Source organism: Microtus pennsylvanicus, chromosome 22, assembly GCF_037038515.1.
Source record: "Microtus pennsylvanicus isolate mMicPen1 chromosome 22, mMicPen1.hap1, whole genome shotgun sequence".
Lineage (NCBI taxonomy): Eukaryota > Metazoa > Chordata > Mammalia > Rodentia > Cricetidae > Microtus > Microtus pennsylvanicus.
Genome location: NC_134600.1, coordinates 14290385 through 14315280, shown reverse-complemented (window position 1 = coordinate 14315280; position 24896 = coordinate 14290385). Strand labels below are relative to the sequence as shown.

General features: G+C 37.6%; 1 protein-coding gene across 1 annotated transcript in view; it reads left to right on the top strand.

Annotated features, from left to right (window-relative positions):
• LOC142839819 (uncharacterized) overlaps nt 1-8619 on the top strand; it is an 88745-nt gene extending 80126 nt beyond the window's left edge. Inside the window, exons 7-8 of the mRNA XM_075956202.1 lie at nt 8178-8420; nt 8588-8619. Of these exons, the coding sequence (XP_075812317.1) occupies nt 8178-8420; nt 8588-8619 (275 nt within the window). The remainder of the gene's footprint in view (nt 1-8177; nt 8421-8587) is intronic.
• Nucleotides 8620-24896: the final 16277 nt, after the last annotated feature.

Below are 24896 nucleotides of genomic sequence, written 5' to 3'. Positions count from 1 at the left end.
AGGGGTTTTCATGGTTTTCAGCACCATTAAAGGAAGGCCCTTGCTCTGAATTTAAAGTTAAGAAAGTGCCCAATGCCTAAGACTCTATCCAGCTATGCCCTTAATTTATGGAAGTAGTATAAAATGTAATTCTTGTCTCATGTTGGAGGGATGCTACTTGGCCACTTGATCATTCCCCGCACACCCAGACCCTCAAAATAACCATGTAGAAACTATATTAATTAAATCACTGCTTGACCCATTAGCTCTACTTCTTATTGGCTAACTCTTACATATTAATTTTACCCATCTCCATTAATCTGTGTATCACCACAAGTTTGTGGCCTACCAACAAATTTGTGCAAATTTTTCTCCAGTGGAGGATCCATGGCATCTCCTGACTCTGTGCTTCTTTCTCCCAACATTCAGTCCAGTCCTCCCCACCTGCCAAAGTTCTGCCCTTTCAGCAGGAAAACACAGTTTCTTTATTCAGTAATGATAATCACAGCACACAGAGTGCACTCCCACATCACTCTCAGAAGCATCATACATAACCTGCAGTAAATATAGTCAAAGTTCGGTAGGGTTCATTGGATCTTGGCAGGATCACCTATGTTTTACTGATGCTGGAAATAAGAAAGATGCAAAATGTGAAGGTCATGGATTCTTCTTCTGTGGTAAGTTCATCACAATTATAGCCATCTATGGTTTTTGAGATTCAGAGCCCTAGTGAAGAGACTGTGGGAGTTCATTGCATTAAGTGTTGAAGATGAAGCTGGGTTACATTTGAGACCACAGGATGTTGAAATTTCCAAGCAATGAGACATCTGTCATCGAGGCCTGCATATGAGGAATGGAAGCAGCAATAGAGTAATATATATATGAGAAGTGGCAGGGATCTGTGTAATAGTTTCACCTTATATTGATAATAAACTTTGTTAGTAGTCAGAGATAAGAGCTAGCCATTAGCTTAACGAAATATCATAGAAACTTTGAGGACTGCAAACTGAAAAGGGACAGGAAGTAGAGAGTTGAGGCTGAGAGAGGATCCTTCTTTCTTCTAGATGGAGGCAGTCAGATCACTGGTTGTGCTCTGCTGCTTCTCTGAACTTTCAGGTTCACACCCCCATATCTGACTCCTGATTTCTATTAATAATAATTAATTAGATTAACACTCCAATAAAGTTAGTTAATATTAGTTTCAAAAAAAAGATCTCTTGAATAAAAAAGATAATAGTTCATCAGAGAGCATTACCATTCAATCTTAATTAATTTGTAAGACTAACAGATGTTTTCCTTTTGATTAAATACAATTTCCAAAAATAAAACTCCATAAAGTTAGGCTTAAGGCAAAGTTTTGTTTTATCTTAACAAAAGCATGAAAACATCAAACTAAGGAATCTAAAACCCACTGGACAACCAAGACAGCTAAAAAAAAAACCAAATCATCCAAATAAAATGTCCCCCTCCAAAAGAATAAATTGGCATAACAGTCACTTATTATAATCATATTAGGTATGTTTTAAAGGGAAAACAAAAGGACATTTTCCCTTTTTTTTCCCATGCAGATTCCTCTGTGTTGCTCTGGCTTTCCTGGAACTCATTTTGTAGATCATTCTGGCCTCAAAGTCAATGAGATATACCTGCCTCTGCTATGAAAGTGCTGGGTTAAAGGCCTGCACCACCACACCTGGCAAAAAGTTATTTTAAATATACAGGTGGTGTTGTTTCTTTATTTTAAATGCTGTTTGCTTTATAATTCCTGTTTACTCAGGTAGTATTATTTTCTCCTTCTGGGTTCTCTGATGGAGCTAAAGACTCAATAATTGTAATTATGTATGTTACCAAATTGAAAATTGAATGCAAAAAATATATAAAGTATATAATGTGAAGAGACATAGGAACATTATTTAAGGTTGGTAATACAAGTTAGGATAAAAGGAAATTTACAAAAACACCTTGGGCTTACTGAGATAGGATAGATGATAAAATCTTTTCTCTAAATTTACCAAATGCAGAGGGATTGGACATTGCCAATATAATTCTTCCCAGTATATATTACATATGTATTTATCGTATATAGCCTTACTGTGTTAGTTAAAACTTTCACTTTTTAATTAGGCTCTTGAATTTCAAAATCAGGTCTCATCAAAGTTGGCCAAAAACAATTGGATAAGTTGTCTGCCCTCATTAGGTTGATTTTATTTTGCTGACTGAACCTGTTTAGATGTGTTTAAACTTTCAAATTTTGTAGAGAACAACTTTTTCGGTAGTATGTCTATTTCTTCCTTGACCCAGGGGTAGTTTGATAGAGCACTCTTCATTCTCCATGAGTTTTTAGGGTTTTTGTGATTATTGTTGTTGTTAAATTCTAACTTTAAAACATAGTGATATGATAAAACACAGGGGGTTATTTCAATTTGTGTGTGAGTGTGTGTCATGGATTGCCTTGTTACCATGTTTGTAGTCCATTTTAGAGAAGATACCCCGAGGTACTGAGAAGAAGGTATATTCTTTTGTTTTTGGATGGAATATTCTGTAGATGTCTGTTGAGTCCATTTAAGTCAAGACAACTATTAGTTGTCTTATTTCTCTGTTAAGTTTCTGTCTAATTGACCTGTCCATTGGGGAAGAGTAGATTGTTGAAGTCTCCGACTAGTAATATGTGGGATTTGATGTGCATTTTAAGCTTTAGTAGTGTTTCTTTTACATATGTGGGTGTTATTATATTTGTGGCATAGCTGTTCAGGATTGAGACTTCATCCTAATGAATTGTTCCTTTTATGAGTATGAAGTGTCCTTCATCGAATCTGATTGATTTTACTTTTCAGTCTATTTTATTTTATTTATTTATTTATTTAAAATTTCTACCTCCTCCCATCCTCCCATTTCCCTCCCACTCCCCTCCTCCCCCTCGCTCTCCAGTTCTAAAAGAAGTCAGGGTGCTCTGCCTTGTGGGAAGTCCAAGCACCCCCTCCATCCTTGGAAGATGTGCATCTAAACAGACTAGGCTCCCAAAAAGCCAGTACATGCAATACAATCAAAATCCAGTGTCGTTATCATTGGCTTCTCAGTCTGCCCTCATTGTCAGCCACATTCAGAGAGTCTGGTTTAATCACATGCTCATTCAGACCCAGTCCTGCTGGCCTTGGTGAGCTCCCACTAGATCAGTTCCACACTCTCTGTGGGTGGACTCACCCCTCGAGGTCCTGCCTTGAAGTAATATTGTCTTTGAGGTTTAGGTTATTTCTTCTATAAAGCAAAAGGATGAACCCTGCTTTAGGATCCATTCTCTAAGCTTGTGACAATTTGTAAGTGAATTGGATCTATTGATAGTAAGAGATATAAATGACCAGTTATTGCTACTTCCTGTTTTATTTCAGTAGTAGTGTTTGTGTGTTTCTCTTCTTTGGGTTTGTGATGTCAAGTTATCTGTTGCCTGCATTTACAGTTAGCTTTCTTGGGTTTCCCACTAGTACTTTCTGTATGACTGGATTTCATGGAATACCTTGTTTTTTCCATTGACGGTGTTTGAAAGCTTTGTCGGTTATAGTAGAGTCCTTAGTCTCTTAATGTCTTCAGCATATCTGTCCAGGGCCTTCTTCCTTTCATAGATTCCACGAAGAATTTGGGTGTTACTCTGATAGGTCTGCCTTTATATTGTAATTGACCATTGTCCTTTGCAGCCCTTAATATTCTCGCTTCATTCTACATGTTTTGCATTTTGATCATTATATGTTAGGGGGACTTTTTTGTCCAGTCTGTCTGGTGTTCCCTAAGCTTCTTGTACATTTATAGATATACCCTTCTTTTGGTTGGAAAAGTTTTCTTCTAAGATATTTTTTTGTTGACTATATTTTCTGTGCCTTTGAGTTGGTGTTCTTCTCTTTCTTCTATCCCTATTATTCTTAGGTTTGGATTTTTTTTCATGGTGTACTAGATTTCCAGGATGTTTTGTGTAATGTATTTGTTGGAGTTATTGTTTTCTTTCACCAATTAATCTCTTTCCTCTATAGTATCATCAGCACCTGAGATTCTCTCTTCTCTCTTTCTATTCTGTTGGTTACACTTCCTGCTGTAGTTCCTGTTTGTTTACCTAGATTTTCCATATACAGAATTACCATCATTTGTGTTTTCTTTATTGCCTCTATTTCAGTCTTCAAGTCTTTTTTTTTTTTTGACAAGGTTTTTTCTAGCTTTGAGCCTGCCCTGGAACTAGCCCTTGTAGACCAGGCTGGACTGAAACTCACAGAGATCCACCTCCCTCTGCCTCCCAAGTGCTGGGAATAAAGGCATGCACACCACCACTGCCCAGCCCCAGTCTTTAAGTCTTTTAAGTTCTTTGCTTTACCACTTTGATTATTTTTTCTTGGTTTCGTGGGTTTCTTTGAGAGATTTATTGATGTCTTCCATTTTTGTTTGTGTTTTCCTCAATATCTTTAAGGGAATTTTGATTTCCTCATCACCCTCACAAAGTTACACTGAAAATCATTTACTGTTGCTTCTTCTGGGTTAGGATGATCAAATCTTCCTGGTTCTGGTGTTACCATGTTGTTTTCTATGTTGTCGGCTGAATTCTGGCATTGGCACCCACCCATCTCATCCTTCAATGGGTGCAAGCAGTGTCTTTGCCTCTTGGTCTAATCTATAAAGTAGCTGATTTTGTTTTTGAGAACTGTTCTTGGCCTAGTCTGTGTTTCATAGAGCAACACTTCAGAGGTCTGTCTTTGCCCTCTGTCTTGGCCTGCTCTTTTGGTCTGCTCTCCTGGGTCATTCTCTTGGTCCAGTCTGTGCAGTTCATTGAATGAACAACCTCCCAGAAAAGATCATGTACTTGAACAAGTTTCTCTCCTTGGTGGCCTTTCTTTCAATTTCCTATGAACCTTTAGTAGGAAAGGCCTTTCTAGATGAAATGCCTCATTGTATGTGATGAGTCTCAATATCCTCAACTAATTTTCTGACTTTTATGTCTACTGTGTTGTTGTTGGAATTAACCATTCAGCTTTCCACTCATACTGAAATGTTTTTATTATCATAATAGGCTTGATCTGTAAATCACATAAAATATAGAAGAAATAGTTGCTGTTCAGTGCTAAGGAGTTTGGTAGCCTGCAGTTTTAATTGTTTTGTTTGCTTGTCTGAGTAACCTTTGCTGTGTGGCTCCAAATTCCTGAAATTAAAGGGAGGGGGACTTCATTCATGGCTTTATTTGTTTTTATGTTGTTGGATGATGACCCTGGAATGTAGGCTTTTTCCATGTCAAGCATGTGCTGCTGTGGTCAGCTTCACACATATCTTGAATTTTAAATTTGACAGAGGGTATCATTCTGATTCCCAGGATTCCATGTATTCATGACATTAGTACTGCATGAGCATTCTGAGTCATCGAATTGCAGGTGCATGAACTTCTTTCTGCTTGTTGTGCTTGCTGTTAATTTTTCACTCAATTTGACTATTTTATGTGTCTGCATGGATATGCACCATATGGGTACTAGGTCATCGGAGTGATCAAAGCTTCTCAGAAATTCTGAACTTGGAATAATAAGTAGTTGTGATCCCCATGTAAGTACTGGTAATTGTGTCCACCTCTTTTCAAGACCAGGAAGAGCTCAGAAGTACTCAGCCATATTTCCAGAACTGTGTTAATTTGTTATGCCCCACATTTATATAGCTAATGTTTTCACCTTTCAATTTGTAATTATTTTGAACATGAAGTAGCTTTTCATAAAATGTTTTTGGTATTGCCAGTTGAAAATAGGAAACGTTAGCTGTCTGGAGTATGAATACAGATATGGAGTGAATGCATAATTCTTTGTAGGAACATCAGTAAATATCTCTGAATTCTTTCAATCTGATTTGTTTGTTTCCCTGATTTTTGCAATAGAGTTAGGGTCTTGCTGTGTATTTCCACCTGTCCTAAAAATGATTCCATAGACTTGGCTGGCATTCAACTCAGAGACAAAATATACACAACTATGCTTTCTGAGTGCTGTGCTTAAATGCATGAGTCAATACACCCACTTTGCCCACTGTATTTTTCTTTTTTGTAATTAGTATTTCTTCATAAAATTTTCTCAGTGTACTATGTCCTGTTTATCTGTTTCCTTGGTTCTCTCTATTAATAGGAACTTCTTTTGTAAGGTGATATCCCATTCAAAGAGTAAAGAAACGACAGTGGTGACTTCTAGTCAATTTCCTTCTAAAGTGATTATCTTTAGTGTCACGTAATAATAGTGGGGAACACTAGAATTTTATGACTCTACTGTCAAAGATGTATTGATTTACAATGTTGTCACCTTTCTGCTTTCCATTATAAACATGAATGAAATATTTTAGAGTTCAGTGACCTATGATGATGTGCTTATCAACTTCACTCGAAAAGAGTGGAATTTGCTGGATCCTTCCCAGAAGAATCTCTACAAAGATGTGATGCTGGAGACCTACAGGAACCTCACTACTATAGGTAAAAATGAATTTCCTTTATGTTTCAAACTAAATGGACAACTTTTTCTTGGTTAATAATGTTCTTCAGTAATTTATTTAAAAACAATAAGAATGAGTTGGATAAAGCAGTTATGGTTCTAAGGGTCCCTTAAGATAACAGCTGAAACATTGCACAATTTTCAATAACATAACATGCATTTTCTGGTATTATATTTTAGGATGCATTTGGGAAGACCATAATACTGAAGAACATTGTCCATGTTCTAGAAGACATGAAAGGTAATTTTCTTGTGCAAACTTATAACAATGTGCCTCTGATGAAATTTTTCTTCATCCTGAAAGTTTTAGTCTAAAGCAACACTGTAAATAAGCACAGTTTTAAGTGCACTGACAGTTATCAAATTCTCACAAATCCCCAAGTCATATGTGAATATCATTTGAATGACATTCTTTTAAGAAAGCAATGGCTAAAAAAAATCACCTTTTGAGGCATAGCACCATGAGAGCTTTGTTGTAGATCTGCAAATAAATTTCTTTTTTGCTACTCATAATACAAAAGGTATACACATTGAAGATGATAAGTATATCTGCAAAACTTTGTAAAACAAAACAACAGCCCATAGTAAATCTTGTATTACTCGTATACCTCTTGTGACTGTGATAAGTTTAGTGATAGAAGCTGTTAGAGTTGACTCATGTGGCAGTTGTTCTACAGAAACCCTGATACCTATACCACCAGTCTGCGAGGAACAGCAATTCAAAACCTGAGAATTCAATGTGGAAATCTCTTATGTGTTATTCTTCTTTACTAAGTATACCATACATTATTCTTGATACAAGTGTATGAGCATGGGGATATAGAGAGATGTAGCATACCACTCTCTAAGAACAATCAGATAACTAGTAGCCACATGTTGAGTATACTTGTTGAATTTGATTCAAGTATACCATTAATTGTTTTTCTACCATCATTGTTAATACATGAACAAACTCACACTGCAAAAAAGCTGTATGCATTCTACAACAGTGCAAATAGTTCTGGGGGTGCTAGTTGACATAGTATATGCCATATCATTCACAGTATAGGAGAATTCATGAATGCTAAAGCTCTGTGTTTATCCATTTCTCTTCACACATGTATAAAATATCCTATAGAAAAAAGTTTCAGGGAAGGTAAAATGGTAAGCGATAAAAGAAAGGAATTTACCATTGGAGGTATCTTCCAAGTTGCAAACAAGTGCCTAATTAGAGAGCAAAACATAAGTTTAGACACAGTTATAGAAACTTAGTATCTGATTCCTCTTTATAGTTGGACTATATTATAAAATTCATTCATACAAATGTCTAGGCACAACACTGTATTGAATGTGGTAAAGCTTTTATATGTGCCAATTATCCTTGCAGGATTGAAAGAATTCAAGCTGAAGAAAAACTTTCAGTAGATATTCAACAAGGTGAACCCTTGACACGTGTCAGTCACCTTAAATGGAATGAAAGAACACATACTGGAGAGAAACCCTATGCATGTAATCAGTGTGGTAAGGCCTTTGCAGATCACAGTACTTTTCAAGAGCATAAAAGAACACATACTAAAGAGAAACCTTATGAATGTACTCAGTGTGGTAAGGCCTTTGCGTGGTACAGTGCTTTTCGATACCATGGAAGAACGCATACTGGAGAGAAACCCTATGAATGCAATCAGTGTGGTAGGTCCTTTGCATGGTACAGTGCTCTTCAAGACCATGGAAGAACACATACTGGAGAGAAACCCTATGAATGTAACCAGTGTGGCAAGGCCTTTGCAGCTCACAGTCATCTTCAATCCCATAAGAGAACACACACAGGAGAGAAACCATATGAATGCAATCAGTGTGGTAGGTCCTTTGCACTGTATAGTACTCTTCAATACCATGGAAGAACACATACTGGAGAGAAACCCTATGAGTGTAACCAGTGTGGCAAGGCCTTTGCAAGTCACAGTCATCTTCAATCCCATAAGAGAACACACACAGGAGAGAAACCATATGAATGTACTCAGTGTGGTAAGGCCTTTGCACGTCGTCATCATCTTCAATTGCATAAAAGAACACATACTGGAGAGAAACCATTTGAATGTAATCAATGTGGTAAGGTCTTTGCAGCTCAGAGTAATCTTCAAAACCATAAAAGAACACATACTGGAGAGAAACCTTATGAATGTACTCAGTGTGGTAAGGCCTTTGCTCAATGCAATCATCTTAAAAGGCATAAAAGAATACATACTGGTGAGAAACCCTATGAATGCAATCAGTGTGGTAAGGCCTTTGTACAACACAGTAATCTTCAAAATCATCAAAGAACACACACCGGAGAAAAACCATATGAATGTAATCAGTGTGGTAAGGCCTTTGCAAATAACAGTCATCTTCAAAGGCATAAAAATTCTCACCCTAGATAGAAACTCTGAGCTTATTCAGTGTGAGAAGGCCTTTGTAGCACATGATCAACTTCATAGTCATAAAAGAACAGATACTGGAGAGAAACCCTATGAATGTAATCGGTGTGATATGAAATTTGTAACTCACAATAATCTTAAAAGGCATAAAAGATCTCATCATAGATAGAAACTCTTTGATAGTAATCAGTGTGGTAAGGGCTTTGAACAACATAGTGATCTCTAAAGGCATAAAATAACATACAAAAGAGGGAAACCCCATGATGTATTCAGTGTGTAAGGCCTTTTCAGATCACAGTAATTAATGTTCAGAGGCTTAAAAGAGTAAGAATCATTATGAATGTAATCAGTGTGATAAAGCCTTTTTATATTTTAGTCATCATTAAATGCATAATCTCCTGTATGTGAGAACAACCACAATTGAAATTGATGTGGTAAATCCTTTGTCACAATCAACCATTCAGAAGAGAAAGTATGAATTTAATGAATGTAGGCTTCAAAAACATAAACATATCATACTGCATCGAAACTGTGAATAAATTCAGTTAGTCAAGTAACCATTACTCTAGTGTTTTAAATGTTTTAAATTCTATTTGGATCAATTTTAAGACTAAAATTGAAACAAGCTCATAAAGAAGAAATTCCTATTCATGAAAAAGATGTTAATGCATTTAAACATCACAGATTTCTTCAGGTTCAACATAAATTATTTTCATCATAGCCTTGCAGGAAGTAAACTATAAACCATGTTTTGTCAAGACTGATGGAGGAGATAATTGCATTGTGGTTTCTAATTTTAAACAGTTGAGGTAGTCACTAGAGTGTGCTGTATGTGTGGCAAATTCATTTAGTGAAGTTTATTTTGTAGACCTTATATTCCTTCTATGACTTTTGTTCATATTCTGTTGTGCCTGTACAATGTGATTGGTATTTTTCTTCTGTAATGTATATAATGGAGCCCCTATCATATAATTTGCCCATTGGTTATTGAAATATCAGGCCACGTTTGATCACACTTTTCACATAATGGTGGTGGATTATGTTTCCGGTTTTGATTTTCATCTTCTCACAAATTTCATTGAAATTTTGTTGTTTGATATTTGTCTTATTATGTCAGTAATTGAACTCATGATGCTCATTTGTCTTACTCTTGAGTACAAATCCAAGGATAGATGATGTACACCCAATGTACTGTGATTTCAAGAGAATTTAACAATGTAAATGTTAAAATAACTGATAAAAATTATGAGAAATTTAAATACCTCATGTGTGTATTCCACAAAGTATTTTCATTTATCTGATATGGATATAATAATTTATGAAAATCAGCAAACATCTGTATATGTAATTCCATAGCTTGATGTTCTATAGGAATTGAGGTAAGGTTTTTAGTCTTGCTCACAAAAGTGCTTTCCCACTGAGCCATTTCACTGGTGCTCAAATTCAATGTGAAAAAATATTACAACAGTAAAATTTGTTCATTTTGAAGAGTAGACATTTATTTATAACACTTCCTCAGGACCAAAATTATCCACCAGAAAATTGTCTCATTTAGTAAAGTTATAGTTCATTGCTGCCAAGTCTGATGACCTGGTATCTATCTCTGGGTTATATACAATACTTGTGCAAATTTTCTCACATTTCTTCACTTCAGCAGTGACACATAGACACTTCTCTAAGAGTTCATTCATGAATATTTAAACCCAGAGAAGTGTCATTTAGGTCTTTTGTAGTCAAATGTCTCCATAGGATTAATCATTAGACCTCACACAGCAGAAGTAGATCATAGACCCCTGTTAGTTTTCCTGTAGGTGCTGCATACACATCACGACACAGGTGTATTTACACAGTCACACTTCAAACATTTTTAAATGGGTGGAATTAACAACACAATGAAAATAACCCATTATTGAGAGCATGTGAAATGATTTGGTCATTTAAATTATAGAACTTCAAGAAACATTGCTATTCATCAGAACAATGATGCTCCTTTTTGTATATTATTTTATTATTTCTTTCTATGATTCAATGAGAAGTCCTTAAAACATATTTCAACTGGACTTAGAGGTATATGGCTATAATTACAGCACACAGGAGTGTGGGTCAACTGATCTTAGTGAGGCCAGCTAGTTCCCCATAATAAATTCCTGTCCTCCATGCTATGTGGAGGTATTCTGTCTCAAAAATTCCAAAAAAAAGCCTATCTCAAATTATGCAACTTTTGCTAATAAAATCAGGCTGGACTCAGACTGATTTCAACCAACCTTTTTTTAAATCTTCACTTACATAAAAAAGAACTGTGATAACAATAACCATAAACGGTATTGAAATTCCATTAACATTCAGTCCATGAAATCATTTGACAACCGTCTAGAGGACATTTAGATCCTTCAAGTGCTATACGACAGAAGGAACAGTGGGACACCTTCACCTTCAGCTTTATGATGACACTTGTGGGAACAGGCGAGTTGTCTCAGGAGTACTGATCCTCTTTGGTACCCAAGTTCAAGTCATAGCACTACATCTGATTGATCAGAACTCCCTGTCATTGCAGACATTGAAGATCTGGTGTTTTATTCTGGTCTCCTAGGGCACCAGATATACAAATGCTGAAAGGACATGTATGTATTTGACTCTTTATTTTAGTAGGTATTTTTTGTTTGTCTCATATTTTAGAAAAGAATGAAATTGAATTTAGATATAAAAGTTTGACCAGTGAATATACCAAAGGTATCCCAGGTACCAGTGGTGACCAGAAGATGGTGTCTAATCCCCTGTGACTTTAGGTACAGACAGTTGTGGGTAGTAAATCTCAATGTTAGGCCCTGTGGATGAGTCTTCAGTGTTCTAGGTGCTGATCTTCTATTCAGCCTCATGAACATGTCATTAATAACAGTGATGTGGGAAAGGCTGGTATAATAAGTTCATCTTTTACTCAGGCTTGATGACCCAGAAGAAATAAAAAATCGATAGCACCAGAAACTAACTTAGACTTGGTTCTTTTTGAATTTCTGATCATCATGAATTATCAAAGAGATAGTTTTTGCCTTTAATCCCAGCACTCGGGAGGCAGAGGCATGCGGATCTCTGTGAGGTCGAGACTAGCCTGGTCTACAGAGCTAGTTCCAGGACAGGCTCCAAAGCCACAGAGAAACCCTGTCTCAAAAAATCTAAAAAAATAAAAGGTGGGCTGGAGAGATGCCTCAGTGGTTAAGAGAACTGACTGCTCTTCCAGAGGTCCTGAGTTCAATTCCCAGCAACCACATGGTGGCTCACAACCATCTGTAATGAGGTCTGGTGCCCTCTTCTGTCATGCAAGCATACATGAAAGGAATGTTGTATACATAATAAATAAATAAATCTTTTAAAAAAAGGTAGTAATGCTTTGTAAATCTCCATCTGCCTAAGTGGTTAGACATGCCTTCTCATGTCCCATTTTTAATTTATTAGTTTTTTGTTTTGTTTCATTTGTCAAGACAGGATTTCTCTGTAGCTTTGGGTCCTGTCCTGAAACTAGCTATTGCAGCCTAGGATGGTCGTGAAGTCACACAGATCACCTGCCTCTGCCTCATGAATGCTAGGATTAAAGGTTTGCACCACTACGGCTGGGTTTTCCCATCCCATTTTAAATTGTTCACAGTATAACCCTGGGCTTGACTCCAAAACAGACTTCAAGATGATAACTTATGTGGAATGCAAAATCTGTTCCAGCCTGGCTCCTCATTTTAAAATTAACTACCCCAGATGCCTGGTGTTATTACAGAGATTTTGTTTATTAAACTTTTAAGTTTGCGAAATGATTTATGCAGATGAAGGCATATTATTCTTGAACATCAGTATCTCCAGTTGTAACAAAATGTTTCTGAACCAAAAGTTCTTATGTTGGATCATGTGGCATTGATCTCACTCCATTGTTCCCCAGAAATGAGCTTGTTCTCCTCATGATTAAACCAACTAAATTCTTAGGGTAAAGAACTCAACCATCACTCAGTTATAAAATTACAAATTTGAGTCATGAATCCATTTTAGTAATAGAAATAGGATTTGTGTATGCAGCATGGTTTTTGCCTTCATACCATAATAGGTGGAATAGTTTACTATGTACACTATAGGGGAAACAGTGAAGGCAAACAGTTGTGGAGTCACCATTATGAAACACAGTATGATTCTAGATGGTTATGGGATTTTGTTTTTCCCAGCATGTATTGATCCATGCCATATAAATGAAATCAGGCCAGATTTCCGTATACAATGTGGAGGTTAATAGAACCAATTAATATGGAATTTCTAAGAAGGAGCTCTCATATACAGATATGTTCAACCTTGCTCTCATTGTTCCATCCATTAGCTGTAACTGCATATTTCAGGTGACAGGTCTCAGCAGCTAACATTACATATAAGCGCAGGGTAAATTAATATCTTATGAATGCCATTCCCTCTGCCAGGGAATGATTTTCTCTTTTACAAAGTCAATTTAGCTATGTGCTTTTTTCAGTTTTATTTGTTTTTTAAAAATAATTATGAGTTTCAGTTTTTAAATTTGAATTCCTTTACATTTATCCTTGTTCTACTTATTTCTTTCTGTTCTCCATTGCTTCTAGGTCATTAAGAATTTCTTCCTTGTTTTCTCAAGTTATGTTGATTATTTATTTCTGTTTAGAGCAATGTCTTCTGTAGCCTAGGCTTGTCTTACAGTGAGCAGTTTGAGAATTCCTTTGAACTCATAATCCTGCTTTTGCCACCGAGTGCCAGAAAGAAAGTCCTGCAACTGCTTCAAGCATGGGTCTTACCTAGGCCGTGAGAAGGAAAAATAAACCAGTAAATGAGTGTGCTCCTTTGTAAGAATTGAGTTCAATGGCTAAATGTAAAACATATGTAGTCCCAGCAGAAAAAGGCATAGACAAGAAGGAGCATAAAAACTTCCCTCTTTTGAAAGTAGTGGATATTAGAAATAAGTAGTTAAGTTGATTAATTGAAGTGTAATCTGAAATAGTACTATCAATAAAGTTCTAGAGTAAGATATTGGGGTAAAACTGAGAGAACAAAGAAGTAACCAAGCGGCCACATTAAAAATGAGGAGTTAACTTCATTGATTGAAGCATGATCCTAATTAGTATTATTAATAAAATTCCAGAGTCAGATTTTGGGAAAAATCTGACAGAACAGAGAAGAAATCCATCAGCAAATTCACTTTTTAGCTGTCCAAATCCTTGGACCAAATGGGAGATGAGATCCTGTCCCCACCCATTATATTCCTGTCTTAATCTCCCAAATGCTGGAATTAAAGGCATGAGCCACTTCCTGCCACATCCTGTCGTCCACTAGTGCTTACCCCCCACCTTTAATATCCCGGCAAGCTTTATTTGTTGCACAAAATATCATGTAGTAATTGATAAATGTCCTGACTGGTCATTTCTCACATCTACAGACAAGGAAATTGAGAATGTGGATAAAGATTGGAACTTATTATGGAACCAAATTATGGAAGATACACTAATTTGAACAAAATATAACTGGATAAAATGATATGGCCCTGCCTAAAATAACTGTTATTTTATAGGTTTAAGATGAACATTCTAAGAGAAAGTGACTGAATCTTGGTGTGCTCTATTATAAAACTTTTGACTCTGGAGCATATGGCCATAAAGCCTATTTCAACTTTTTAAAATAATTTTTGGGGATAACAATTGCATAACTTCCATTTCCTTATCTTTCTTCTAAGCTTTTTTATACACTCTTCATTGATTTCTAATTCATGGCCTTCTTTTGTTTTAACAGTAGTTACTGTGTAAATGTGACCTTTCTTTGGCAGGATAATTCATGAGTTGTGATGACTTGTCTGCACTGGACATCAAGTATGTAAAGAAACATGCACACAAGAAACACTGTATTTTGGAGGAGGAACAGGAAGTGCACTGAGAAACTGGAAGAGTTCCTACTAAAAACCAATTTCCTTAATGAGAGTCTTGTCTTCCCCTAGGGTAGAAGGCCATAGCTGGGAAGGCCTGTGCAGTCTAATCTTTGATCTCTGCTCAGCTATTAGGGGGGCTGCTATTATCCTGAGGCCCAGCAGGGTGATAATAAGGGATACAATTGGGAGGTAGATTTGGGGATCATTCTAGTTTTCTCCTCTTATGATGCTCTGGGGAAATGTGCGGGAGACCATAAGTCATACCATTTGAAGTGGAGGTACATTGCCTTCTGAATAGGAAGAGTAGGTTGACTGAGCTGACAGATCTTCTGGGAATTTGATGCACAATATGCTAGACTGTGCTTCTGTTCATTCATGTGTTGATTTAGGCCATTCACACAGGACTGTCAACATTCTTGAGTCTGTATTTGGAAAATAATGTACAGAGACATAGAAAGAAGACTGCAATATAGTATAGTATAGTACAGTGACAAAAAATACATTGTTTTTTTTCACCTGAAAGTTTCAACACTTGGTATGATTTAAATGAGAAAACAAACAGTGAAAATAATGCATGTTCCAGAAGTTAACGATGAATCTGAATGTGACATGAGATTGTGTAGAATCATGGGATATAAATGTAGTAATAAGGGGAGCGGCGGCAGGGTTGCGTCCCCAATACCCCAGCCGCCCGGCTCCGGCTAGCTTATGCCCCAAATAATTACACACAAACTGTATTCATTTAAACACTGCTTGGCCCATTCTCTTCTAGGCTAATTCTCACACCTGGACTAGCCCATTTCTAATCATCTGTGTAGCGCCCCTAGGTGCGCTTACCGGGAAGATTCTAGCCTAAGTCCATCCTGGGTCGGAGCTGGGGCATGGTGTGCGTCTTCCCTGGAGCAGGTAGCATGGCGTCTCTCCTGCGTCTGCTCCGGAGAGCAGAGCTGCGGAGTCTGACCTCACTTCCTCTTCCTCCCGGCATTCTGTTCTGTTTACTCCACCCACCTAAGGGTGGGCCTATCCAATGGGCCTAGCAGTTTCTTTATTGCTTAGAGCCAATGAAATCAACAGATTGATATGACACTCCCCCATCACTTCCCCTTTTTCTGTTTAAACAAAAAAGAAAGGCTTTAACTTTAACATAGCAAAATTACATATAACAAAACAGTTATCAAATAAAAGTTACATCAGAAACATTTATACATATAACAAAATTGACCTTAAAATCCATACCAATGCAAATTATTCATACCTATATCATTTCCCCCTTTAAATGTAAAAGAACATTTATAAACAATATTTTGGGAACATGGGCGCAGGTTTTTCTCTCCAAACTGCTTCCTGCTGAATAGGGGCGTCGTTAATGATTTTAGGGTGTAACCTGTGTGCCAGGTTTATCTCAGTTGGCAGTTGAGCAAAGCAATTTTCTGAAGATGTTCACAGCAACCCTTCAGGAGGACGTGGTCCATCATACCAAATCGGAATAGAAGAAATCCATAGAGTCTCATCCTCTGTGAAAACAAAAGAAGACTCTCTCCAAAGCATCATATCCTTAGACCCAAATTCTGAAATCATAATACCCTTATATCCATTCTGGTTTAGCTTGGCAGCCCATGTAATGAAATATCTCTCTGTACTTAGCTCCTTCACAGTCAAAAATTTTAAAGAAAACACAATAATACAAAGAATCCAGACTCTCTGTGAATTTTTCATCTTTACGCAGCTTATTTTTACTCTATCACTTTACTTTATTCTGTCTCTTTAAAGACTTTACCTTTTTTTTTTTTTAACCATTAACTTTATTCTCTATATTCCTTTTCTTCTCTCTCTCAAGCCTACGTACATTCATCCAACAGTGTGACTCGTTTAGTGGTCTGAATCTGTCCTATTGTGAATCTGCAATTTTTTACTATCCAGGAGCACTTTTGATTTACACCTTTAAATCACTAGGCGCTAAGCTGCAACATTTCTAGGTTAACTTTTTGCTTTTTGAGCGCATATCTTTGACCTGGAATAACCCTGTAGACCAGGCTGTCTTTGAACTCTCAGAGATTCGCCTGTCTCTGCCTCCCAGGCATTGGGATTAAAGGTGTTTGGTACTACACCTTGAACTCACAGAGATCTGTTTGTCTCTGCCTTTTAGGCACTGGGATTAAAGGCGTGTGCCACCACACCTTGAAGTCACAGAGGTCTATCTCCCTCTGCCTCCCAAGTGTTGGGATTAAAGGTGTGTACACACAACAACTCTCTTCCTTTTTTTTGTTTTTTGCTTTAAGAACTTCAACTCTCAGCTTGCATATATTTTTAACACACTTTAAACCATTCAGAAATTTTCTCTGTCTTTGAATCTCTCTTTACTGTATATCTCTCTTTTTCTGACCACAAGAGCCTTTAATTTATTGAGCAATCTCAGTAGGACTAAAGGCTTGGCTTTGCCAGCTAGATCCAGTCCATTCCTTAACTTTCCAGCCTCATGGCAGATATACAGGCTGCAGCCATGTTTATAGCATTTCAAGGTCCCTGCCAGCCAGCAAGCTACAACAGACAACACTCAAATCCTCTCTCGGTAGCCGGCCCTCCTGCCTCAAACAGTCAGAGTTTTCCCTGGCAGGATGGCCCAGAAAGCCGGCATTTTTAAGCGGCACAGCTTTTTTTCTGCTATGGCTGAAAACCGAAAAGCACGTGTTCAGCTTTTCGTCAACACCGTTTAAGTGTTTTGTGGCAGGACCTCTTAATGAGCTGCAGGCTTTGCAGCTAAAGCCGAGTCAGGAAGCCTCTTGGGGCTACCAGGTAGGAGCGGCACTCAGCACTTTAATTCTGAGACTGAGCGTGCAGCACAGAAATTCTTTTCATCCAAGTAACATCCAAATCTGACAGGCAGAGCACTGTGCAGTCTGAAAACACGTCTCTGTATGGCAGCAGGAATCCGCCATGCTCTTCCGCCTGCCTAAGCCTGATTCTGCCTTCTGCCCAGGAGCAGGCGGGAAGCTCTGAGTTATCGCACCGTCTCAGAGCACTCTCCTTCCAATCCCAAGCGGGAACACAAACATAAAGCCAGAGTTTGCACTGGCGGCAAAGCCCCAGGAAGCCGCGCTTTAAAATAACACAGCTTTTTTTCTGCTGCTGTCGCTGAATCAGGAAATCTCTCTACAGCACGCCACCAACAAACAGCAAAAATCTGTGTTAAACGCTCTCTTCCTTATTTTTAAGCCTTCTCAGGTTTTTTAAGTAGGTTTAGTTAGCCACACGTCTGGGCGTCATTTGTAGTAATATGGGCGCGGCGGCAGGGTTGCGTCCCCAATACCCCAGCCGCCCGGCTCCGGCTAGCTTATGCCCCAAATAATTACACACAAACTGTATTCATTTAAACACTGCTTGGCCCATTCTCTTCTAGGCTAATTCTCACACCTGGACTAGCCCATTTCTAATCATCTGTGTAGCGCCCCTAGGTGCGCTTACCGGGAAGATTCTAGCCTAAGTCCATCCTGGGTCGGAGCTGGGGCATGGTGTGCGTCTTCCCTGGAGCAGGTAGCATGGCGTCTCTCCTGCGTCTGCTCCGGAGAGCAGAGCTGCGGAGTCTGACCTCACTTCCTCTTCCTCCCGGCATTCTGTTCTGTTTACTCCACCCACCTAAGGGTGGGCCTATCCAATGGGCCTAGCAGTTTCTTTATTGCTTAGAGCCAATGAAATCAACAGATTGATATGACACTCCCCCATCATATAAACTCTGATAGCAATAGGTGGGGATTTCCCACAGATATCAACTAATTAAATAACAACATGTTGCACTGTTATAGTTGACGTATAATTACACATATTTAGTGTATGTATTTTTTTTTTTTTGGTTTTTCGATACAGGGTTTCTCTGTGGCTTTGGAGCCTGTCCTGGAACTAGCTCTGTAGACCAGGCTGGTCTCGAACTCACAGAGATCCGCCTACCTCTGCCTCTCGAGTGCTGGGATTAAAGGCGTGCGCCACCATCACCCGGCTAGTGTATGTATTTTGATGCATTTGGACATAATACTCCCATGGGCCAGCACCTTTACCACAGGGGACAGTAAAGTGTCATGCCCAGACATTCTCTTTATATCCATGTTTATGTGTCTTTATTATATACAGAGTAGTACTCATAAAATGACATAAAATATTATAGATCCCAGCAATATCCTCATATTTTTCATATTATTGAAATTAGAATTAAGAATTATTGTATTCGCATGCGTATGCCAGCTATATTCATGGTGTTCTAAATATAAAAACAACCTAAATGTTCACTTCTAGAAAAAAAGTGTTGTCTCATGAGGCCAGTGTGCTAACGAATGAGGATGATAACAATGGTCAAAAGCTCATGAACTCATAGAGGACTGTCACAGTCAGTACCGTGTCCATCGTAAAATAGAAAGTAATTACAGCTTAGGGAATGTCAACCCACCTATTTCTCTCAGCTGTTTTTAATCACTATTTTGCTCTCATAAATCACATGGAAGTGAGAGGTACAGCAATAAAAAAATGAAGAGACAATATAATTAATCTAACTAAGGTAGCATTGAAAAATTAAGGTCAAAAAATGAATATCGCTGAGGTAATCGCTTTTAAAGGGTTTTTCTAATGTTCATTTAGTTGATATGTGGAGAACAAAAATATCAAGCTTTTTAAAGCAAGGGTTGTTTTGGAGAAGAGGGGAAAATATGGTATTATGGCATAAAAATGCAGAAAAATTGCTTTATTTGATTAGTCGGAGAACTTTTTTAGAAACCCTTATTTCTACCAATCCAATGGCCTATAACAGATGTCTCCAAAGTATTATCTAACATACATGACTCATAGCCACAGTTTCACCAAAGTATTTTAAAAGTATCTTAATGTATGTCCTTTATTCCGTTTCTACAAAACTTCATAAAACTTACATTTCTGCAGAAGGGAAGGTAGTGAACCTGTACCTCAGAAACTGATCATATTTTTCTCTAGAATGAACCATCTCTTATCTTTTTCATGGTGGGGTTGTGTTTCTGCATGACAAGATCAATGACTGGACCTAATGAACCACTGGTCACTCCGTCCTTGAGTTGTTCTCATGGGTATCTTAGTCACAGCCAATGTAAATGAACCAACACAGCTATTTATTGTAGATTTATCTTAAGGTTTTAATTTTATATTTGAAAAGTTTGATGCATACACAAAAGAGAAAGATGAGGAAGAAAGAAAGAAAGCAAAAGGAAAACTAAAAGAAAAATATATAACTGTTGAAAAGTGAATAGGCAAAGAGAAACTTCTTATATTTGCCAATATTGCAGCTTTTAACTATATGATCATTAAGAAGACAGCTTGATTCACTTGAGATCCTTTAAGTACTGTGTGCCCTCTTTACTCCAAAGCTTAGTAATCAAAATTAATACACTTAGGAAGCAAAACGTAACCGCAACATTGAAGTTATTCATATTTCTTCTTTCTGTATTTCTGTTATGGCTGCCAAATTGCTTGAAATGTGAGTCTGATTTCACTTCTACCCATGCCAGTTTGATTTCTATTGTTGTGATATCAGCCACAATATTTAGAGCAGCTTGAGTAGGAAAGGCCTTATTTGACTTCAATTTCCTAATCACAATCCATCATTGAGGAAATCACAGCAAAAACTAAGATATAGAAATGTTGCTTAGTGCCTGGTTCCTGCTGTCTTGCTTAGCCTGCCCAACAGTGTCATAACTCACAGTGGTCTGTGTGCTCCCACTTAAATCATTAATCATAAAATGTCCTTTATAGGTGAGATCCACTGGAGACTTTTCTGTGTTGAAATTCTCTATTTCCAGATGTCAGTAATTTACATCACAGAGGTGAAAAAGTAAATGGCACATTATTGGGCAGAAGCACACTTCATACCTAGTGCTCCAAACTGTCTTCTGTTTTGGAGAAGTCAAAGGTCAATCTAACATTCACTGAAGTCAGCTTAAAATCCTAGACCAAGCCAAAGTGGAGACGAGAACAGCAGATGATTTGTGCTGCTGTGAATCACAGTGACTGCCTAGCCGAGGGTATGGTTTGATTTCTTTAGATCAGAAATATTCACTTTCTTGGACAACACTTTGAAACATCAGTACATTTGAACTTGTTAGTATGATAGAGTAGACACTTATTGTTTGAGAATCTTAGATATCTGAGTATCCTACAAAGGTATGTCTGTCCAGAAGAAGGTAGACTGGTCTTCTCCAAAGTATCACAGGTGTGGCTGCAGAGAAACTAGAAGGTAGAAGAAAGCCACACATATCTGCCTCCTACTTAAGGACTCTGAATCCTATTGTACAGTCTATACTGAGCAACATGTTTGTGTTTATTTATGATATGATCAGGATATTCCCTGGAATTTAGTCACATTAGCGACCCTATTGGTATGAGAAACACTGATGGCAGGCAGATGAAAGTTTTCTTCTTAACAAGACATTTGTAAGATTATCATAAACACAAAAAGCAATGTTTACTCATCACAGTCTACTGAATTGGAAGTTGTCCCTGGAACTCAGCCTGATATTCCATAGCAGCATAACACTTCCAGGGTGAGTACCCAATGAAAATGAATAAGAATGCTCTGGGTTTGGGACTGTGGGAACTGAGGAGTATGAGAAGATGAACCTTAAAACTTTGATTTATGTATATGGAGTTCCCCAAGCTCAGAAGACCATAAGAAGATTTGCCTAAAGCACTGGTAAGGGTGTGAGCACTGAGTGTTGCAGGATGGGTCAGAGATGAAGGAACCTGAGTCTCTTCCACAACACATAGAGGTGGACCTAGGAACTCAAATCATGTTGATGGCAGGGTATAGAGTTAGAGCTGCGGTGATCTAAAATCTAGAGATAGGAAATTCCTGAGGTATTTTTAATTTCTTGTTGTGTAAAAGCAAGGCAGAGTAAAAAAAAACCTACCTCTGTTCCTGGCTTAACCTGCTTTGCCCTGATCTGCAATAGCAAGGAAGAAGATAGGAGCAGAAACAAACATTATAACACAGAAAAATAATAAATCAATAATTCCATAATATTATTCTTTTGAAAACCATGATCAGATTGTAAATCTTTAGAAGAAAAAGACTTATGTTCTTAGAATCAAAAAATAAATGGAATACACCATTCCCAATTTTGCAGAATAAGGAACATAAAGTAATAACTGTAACATCTGGTAGAAGATGAAAGTATACAATGTTCAACAGTGTATTTTGAGACTAATGGATTTCATAAAGTCAAATATGTCAGGCATGAAGAGACAAAATTCACATCAGTTAACTTGTACTTAACAGTTCCCTAAGTAGTTGGGGACATAATTATGGGAAAGGTCATCAGGAAGACAGATAGAAAAAAAAAACATACTGAGCCTCATAGAATACAAAGTAGGAAGTACATTTGAATCCTTTGCACAAGAGACCACTTCCTAAATATAAGCCCAGTAGGACAGACACTGAGAGAAACAATTAATAAATGGGACCTCATGAAACTGAGAAGCTTCTTTAAAGCAAAGAACACTGTCATCAAGAGAAAATGGCAGCTATAGAATTGGTAAAGATCTTTGCCAACCGCACATTGGACGGAGGATTGATCTCCAAAACTTATAAACAACTCAAAAAATTGGTCATCAAAACATATAACAACAACTGGGCTATAGACCTAAACAGGGAACTCTGAACAAATGAATCTAAAATGACTAAGAGACACTTAGGGAAATACCCAACATTTTTAGTCATTAGAGAAATGCAAATCAAAACAATTCTGAGATTTCATCTTACATCTGTAAGTATAGCCAACATCAAAACACTGATGATGATTTGAGCTGGAGAGGTTGTGGGATAAAGGGAACACTCCTCTATTTCTGATAGGAGTGCAAACTGGTACTGCTGCTTTGGATATCAATATGGTGATTTCTCAGAAAATTAGGTAGCAAACTGGGAGGTGGTGGTGCATGTATTTGATCCTAGCACTTTTTTTTAAATATTTATTTATTATGTATACAATATTCTGTCTGTGTGTATGTCTGCAGGCCAGAAGAGGGCACCAGACCTCATTCCAGATGGTTGTGAGCCACCATGTGGTTGCCAGGAATTAAACTCAGGACCTTTGGAAGAGCAGGCAATGCTCTTAACCACTGAGCCATCTCTCCAGCCCTAAGCCTAGCACTTTTTAGGCAAAGACAGGTGGATCACTGTAATTTTGAAACCAGCTTGCTATACAAGAGATAGTTTCAGGACAGGCTCCAAAGCTACAGAGAACCTCTGCCTTGAAAAATCAAAAAAGATAAAAAAAGAAAAGGAAAAGAAAAAATATGAAGAAACAACCTACTTCAATACCTGGAAATAACACTTTTATATATATATATATATATATATATATATATATATATATATATATATATATATATACACACACACACAAAGGATGCTCTATCTTACCACAAGGACAAGTGCTCATCTATATCTACAGAAGCATTATTTGTCATAGCCAGAACCTGAAAACATCCCCTCAACTGAAGAATGGATAAAGAAATTGTTGTACATTTATACAACTGAGTAGTACACAGTGGAAAAAAATAATGACCTCTTGAAATTTCCATCAAATGGCAGGATCTATAAAATATTTTATAAAATAAATTAACAGATCAAGAAAAACAAATAATGTACTTACTCCTAAATGACTTTTAAATATAAAGCAATGGACAACCAGCAAAAATGCACAATCCCAGAGAAAATAGACAACAAAGAAGACCCTAATAGAGTTATTCATGGATCTAATGTCTGTGGTGTGTAGCAAAAGACAAAATCTCATGAGTAAACTGAGAGCACACACATCATGAGAGAAGGTAGAAGGGGAGGGGAGAGCTGATTCAGAGAAAGAAACACACCCTAACCATGAAAGCAAAACAAAAGGAACACAACCTGACATAAAACCGGAGCCAAAGGATACACTTTGGTCTTGGAACCAGAACCAAATTGGCCTCTGACCAACTGAACATAAAACAATCCCTGTGCAGGAAAACCAACCAACAGTTGAGTATAAAACCAACTAATTCCCAATTATGAAATCGAACCAATCTGAGGTTATCTAAGCTCAAGGGGATTGAAACCTGACCAATTTCCTCTCTAAAAATCTTCTCCCTGGAAAAATCCATTCCTAAGAAGCTCCAGAAAAGCCCCTGCTCATGTTCAGTTGGGAACTGTCCTCCACTCTTGCTGAGCCAGCCCCTTTCCTGGATTCCTCCTTTGGTGATGAATCTTGAAGGAATTTTGTGTCAAGATCTTTTGCTAACAAAGATCAGAGTCTATTCTTGGAAGCTCCAACAGGGTAGCATAACCAAATAATAACTTATTTTCATAAGCAGCAGATTGGTCCATTTCTGCAGTGTTTCTCCTTAGCAGAGTGAATCAGAAATAGTAAAAACTTGGGGAGTAGTTGAGATTAAAAGGATATTTCTGCTGTGAATCTTTATGAGAAGCAGAGAGGAAATTAGCTCTAATGGCTCTTTCTCAAAGAAAAGCAGGGTTGTCTTATTTTGTGATTGACCATCCCATACAGGACCCCAGATTCAGGTACAGCCTGACATCTCATGAATTCAGGACACATTTTTTCTCATGACTGTATGTATGAGAAGGTTACATTACCTTCAAAAGTGTAGGTATAGCCTGAGTTCCTGAGAAGTTAAAATACCTTTACCTCTATTGCTATAACAATTTTAGGTATATCTGACTTCCCCCAAATTGAGGATATTCCTGCCAGAGTTGTAACACTTTGAAGTATAGCCTGACTTCCTGACAAGTCACGATACCTTTCCCTCTGGAGCTGTAACAGTTGCAGTGCACACGCATCAGCATTCACACATACACACATTCACACTTATGCACATGCATGTAAGCTTTCTGTACACACTCAAACTCACCCAGAGAAAATAGAAATTCTGAGAAGAATTTTGTTCTGATTATTTGTCCATCCACTTGACCCAAGCTAGAATTATCTGGGAAGGGAAGCCTAATTAAGAAAACACCTGCACCAGATGAACTGTAGACAATTCCGTAGGGCATTTTCTTGAATAAAGACTCACAAGGGCCCAGGCCATTGTGAGTGCTTCCATTGCTGGTCTGGTGTCCCTGGGTCCTAT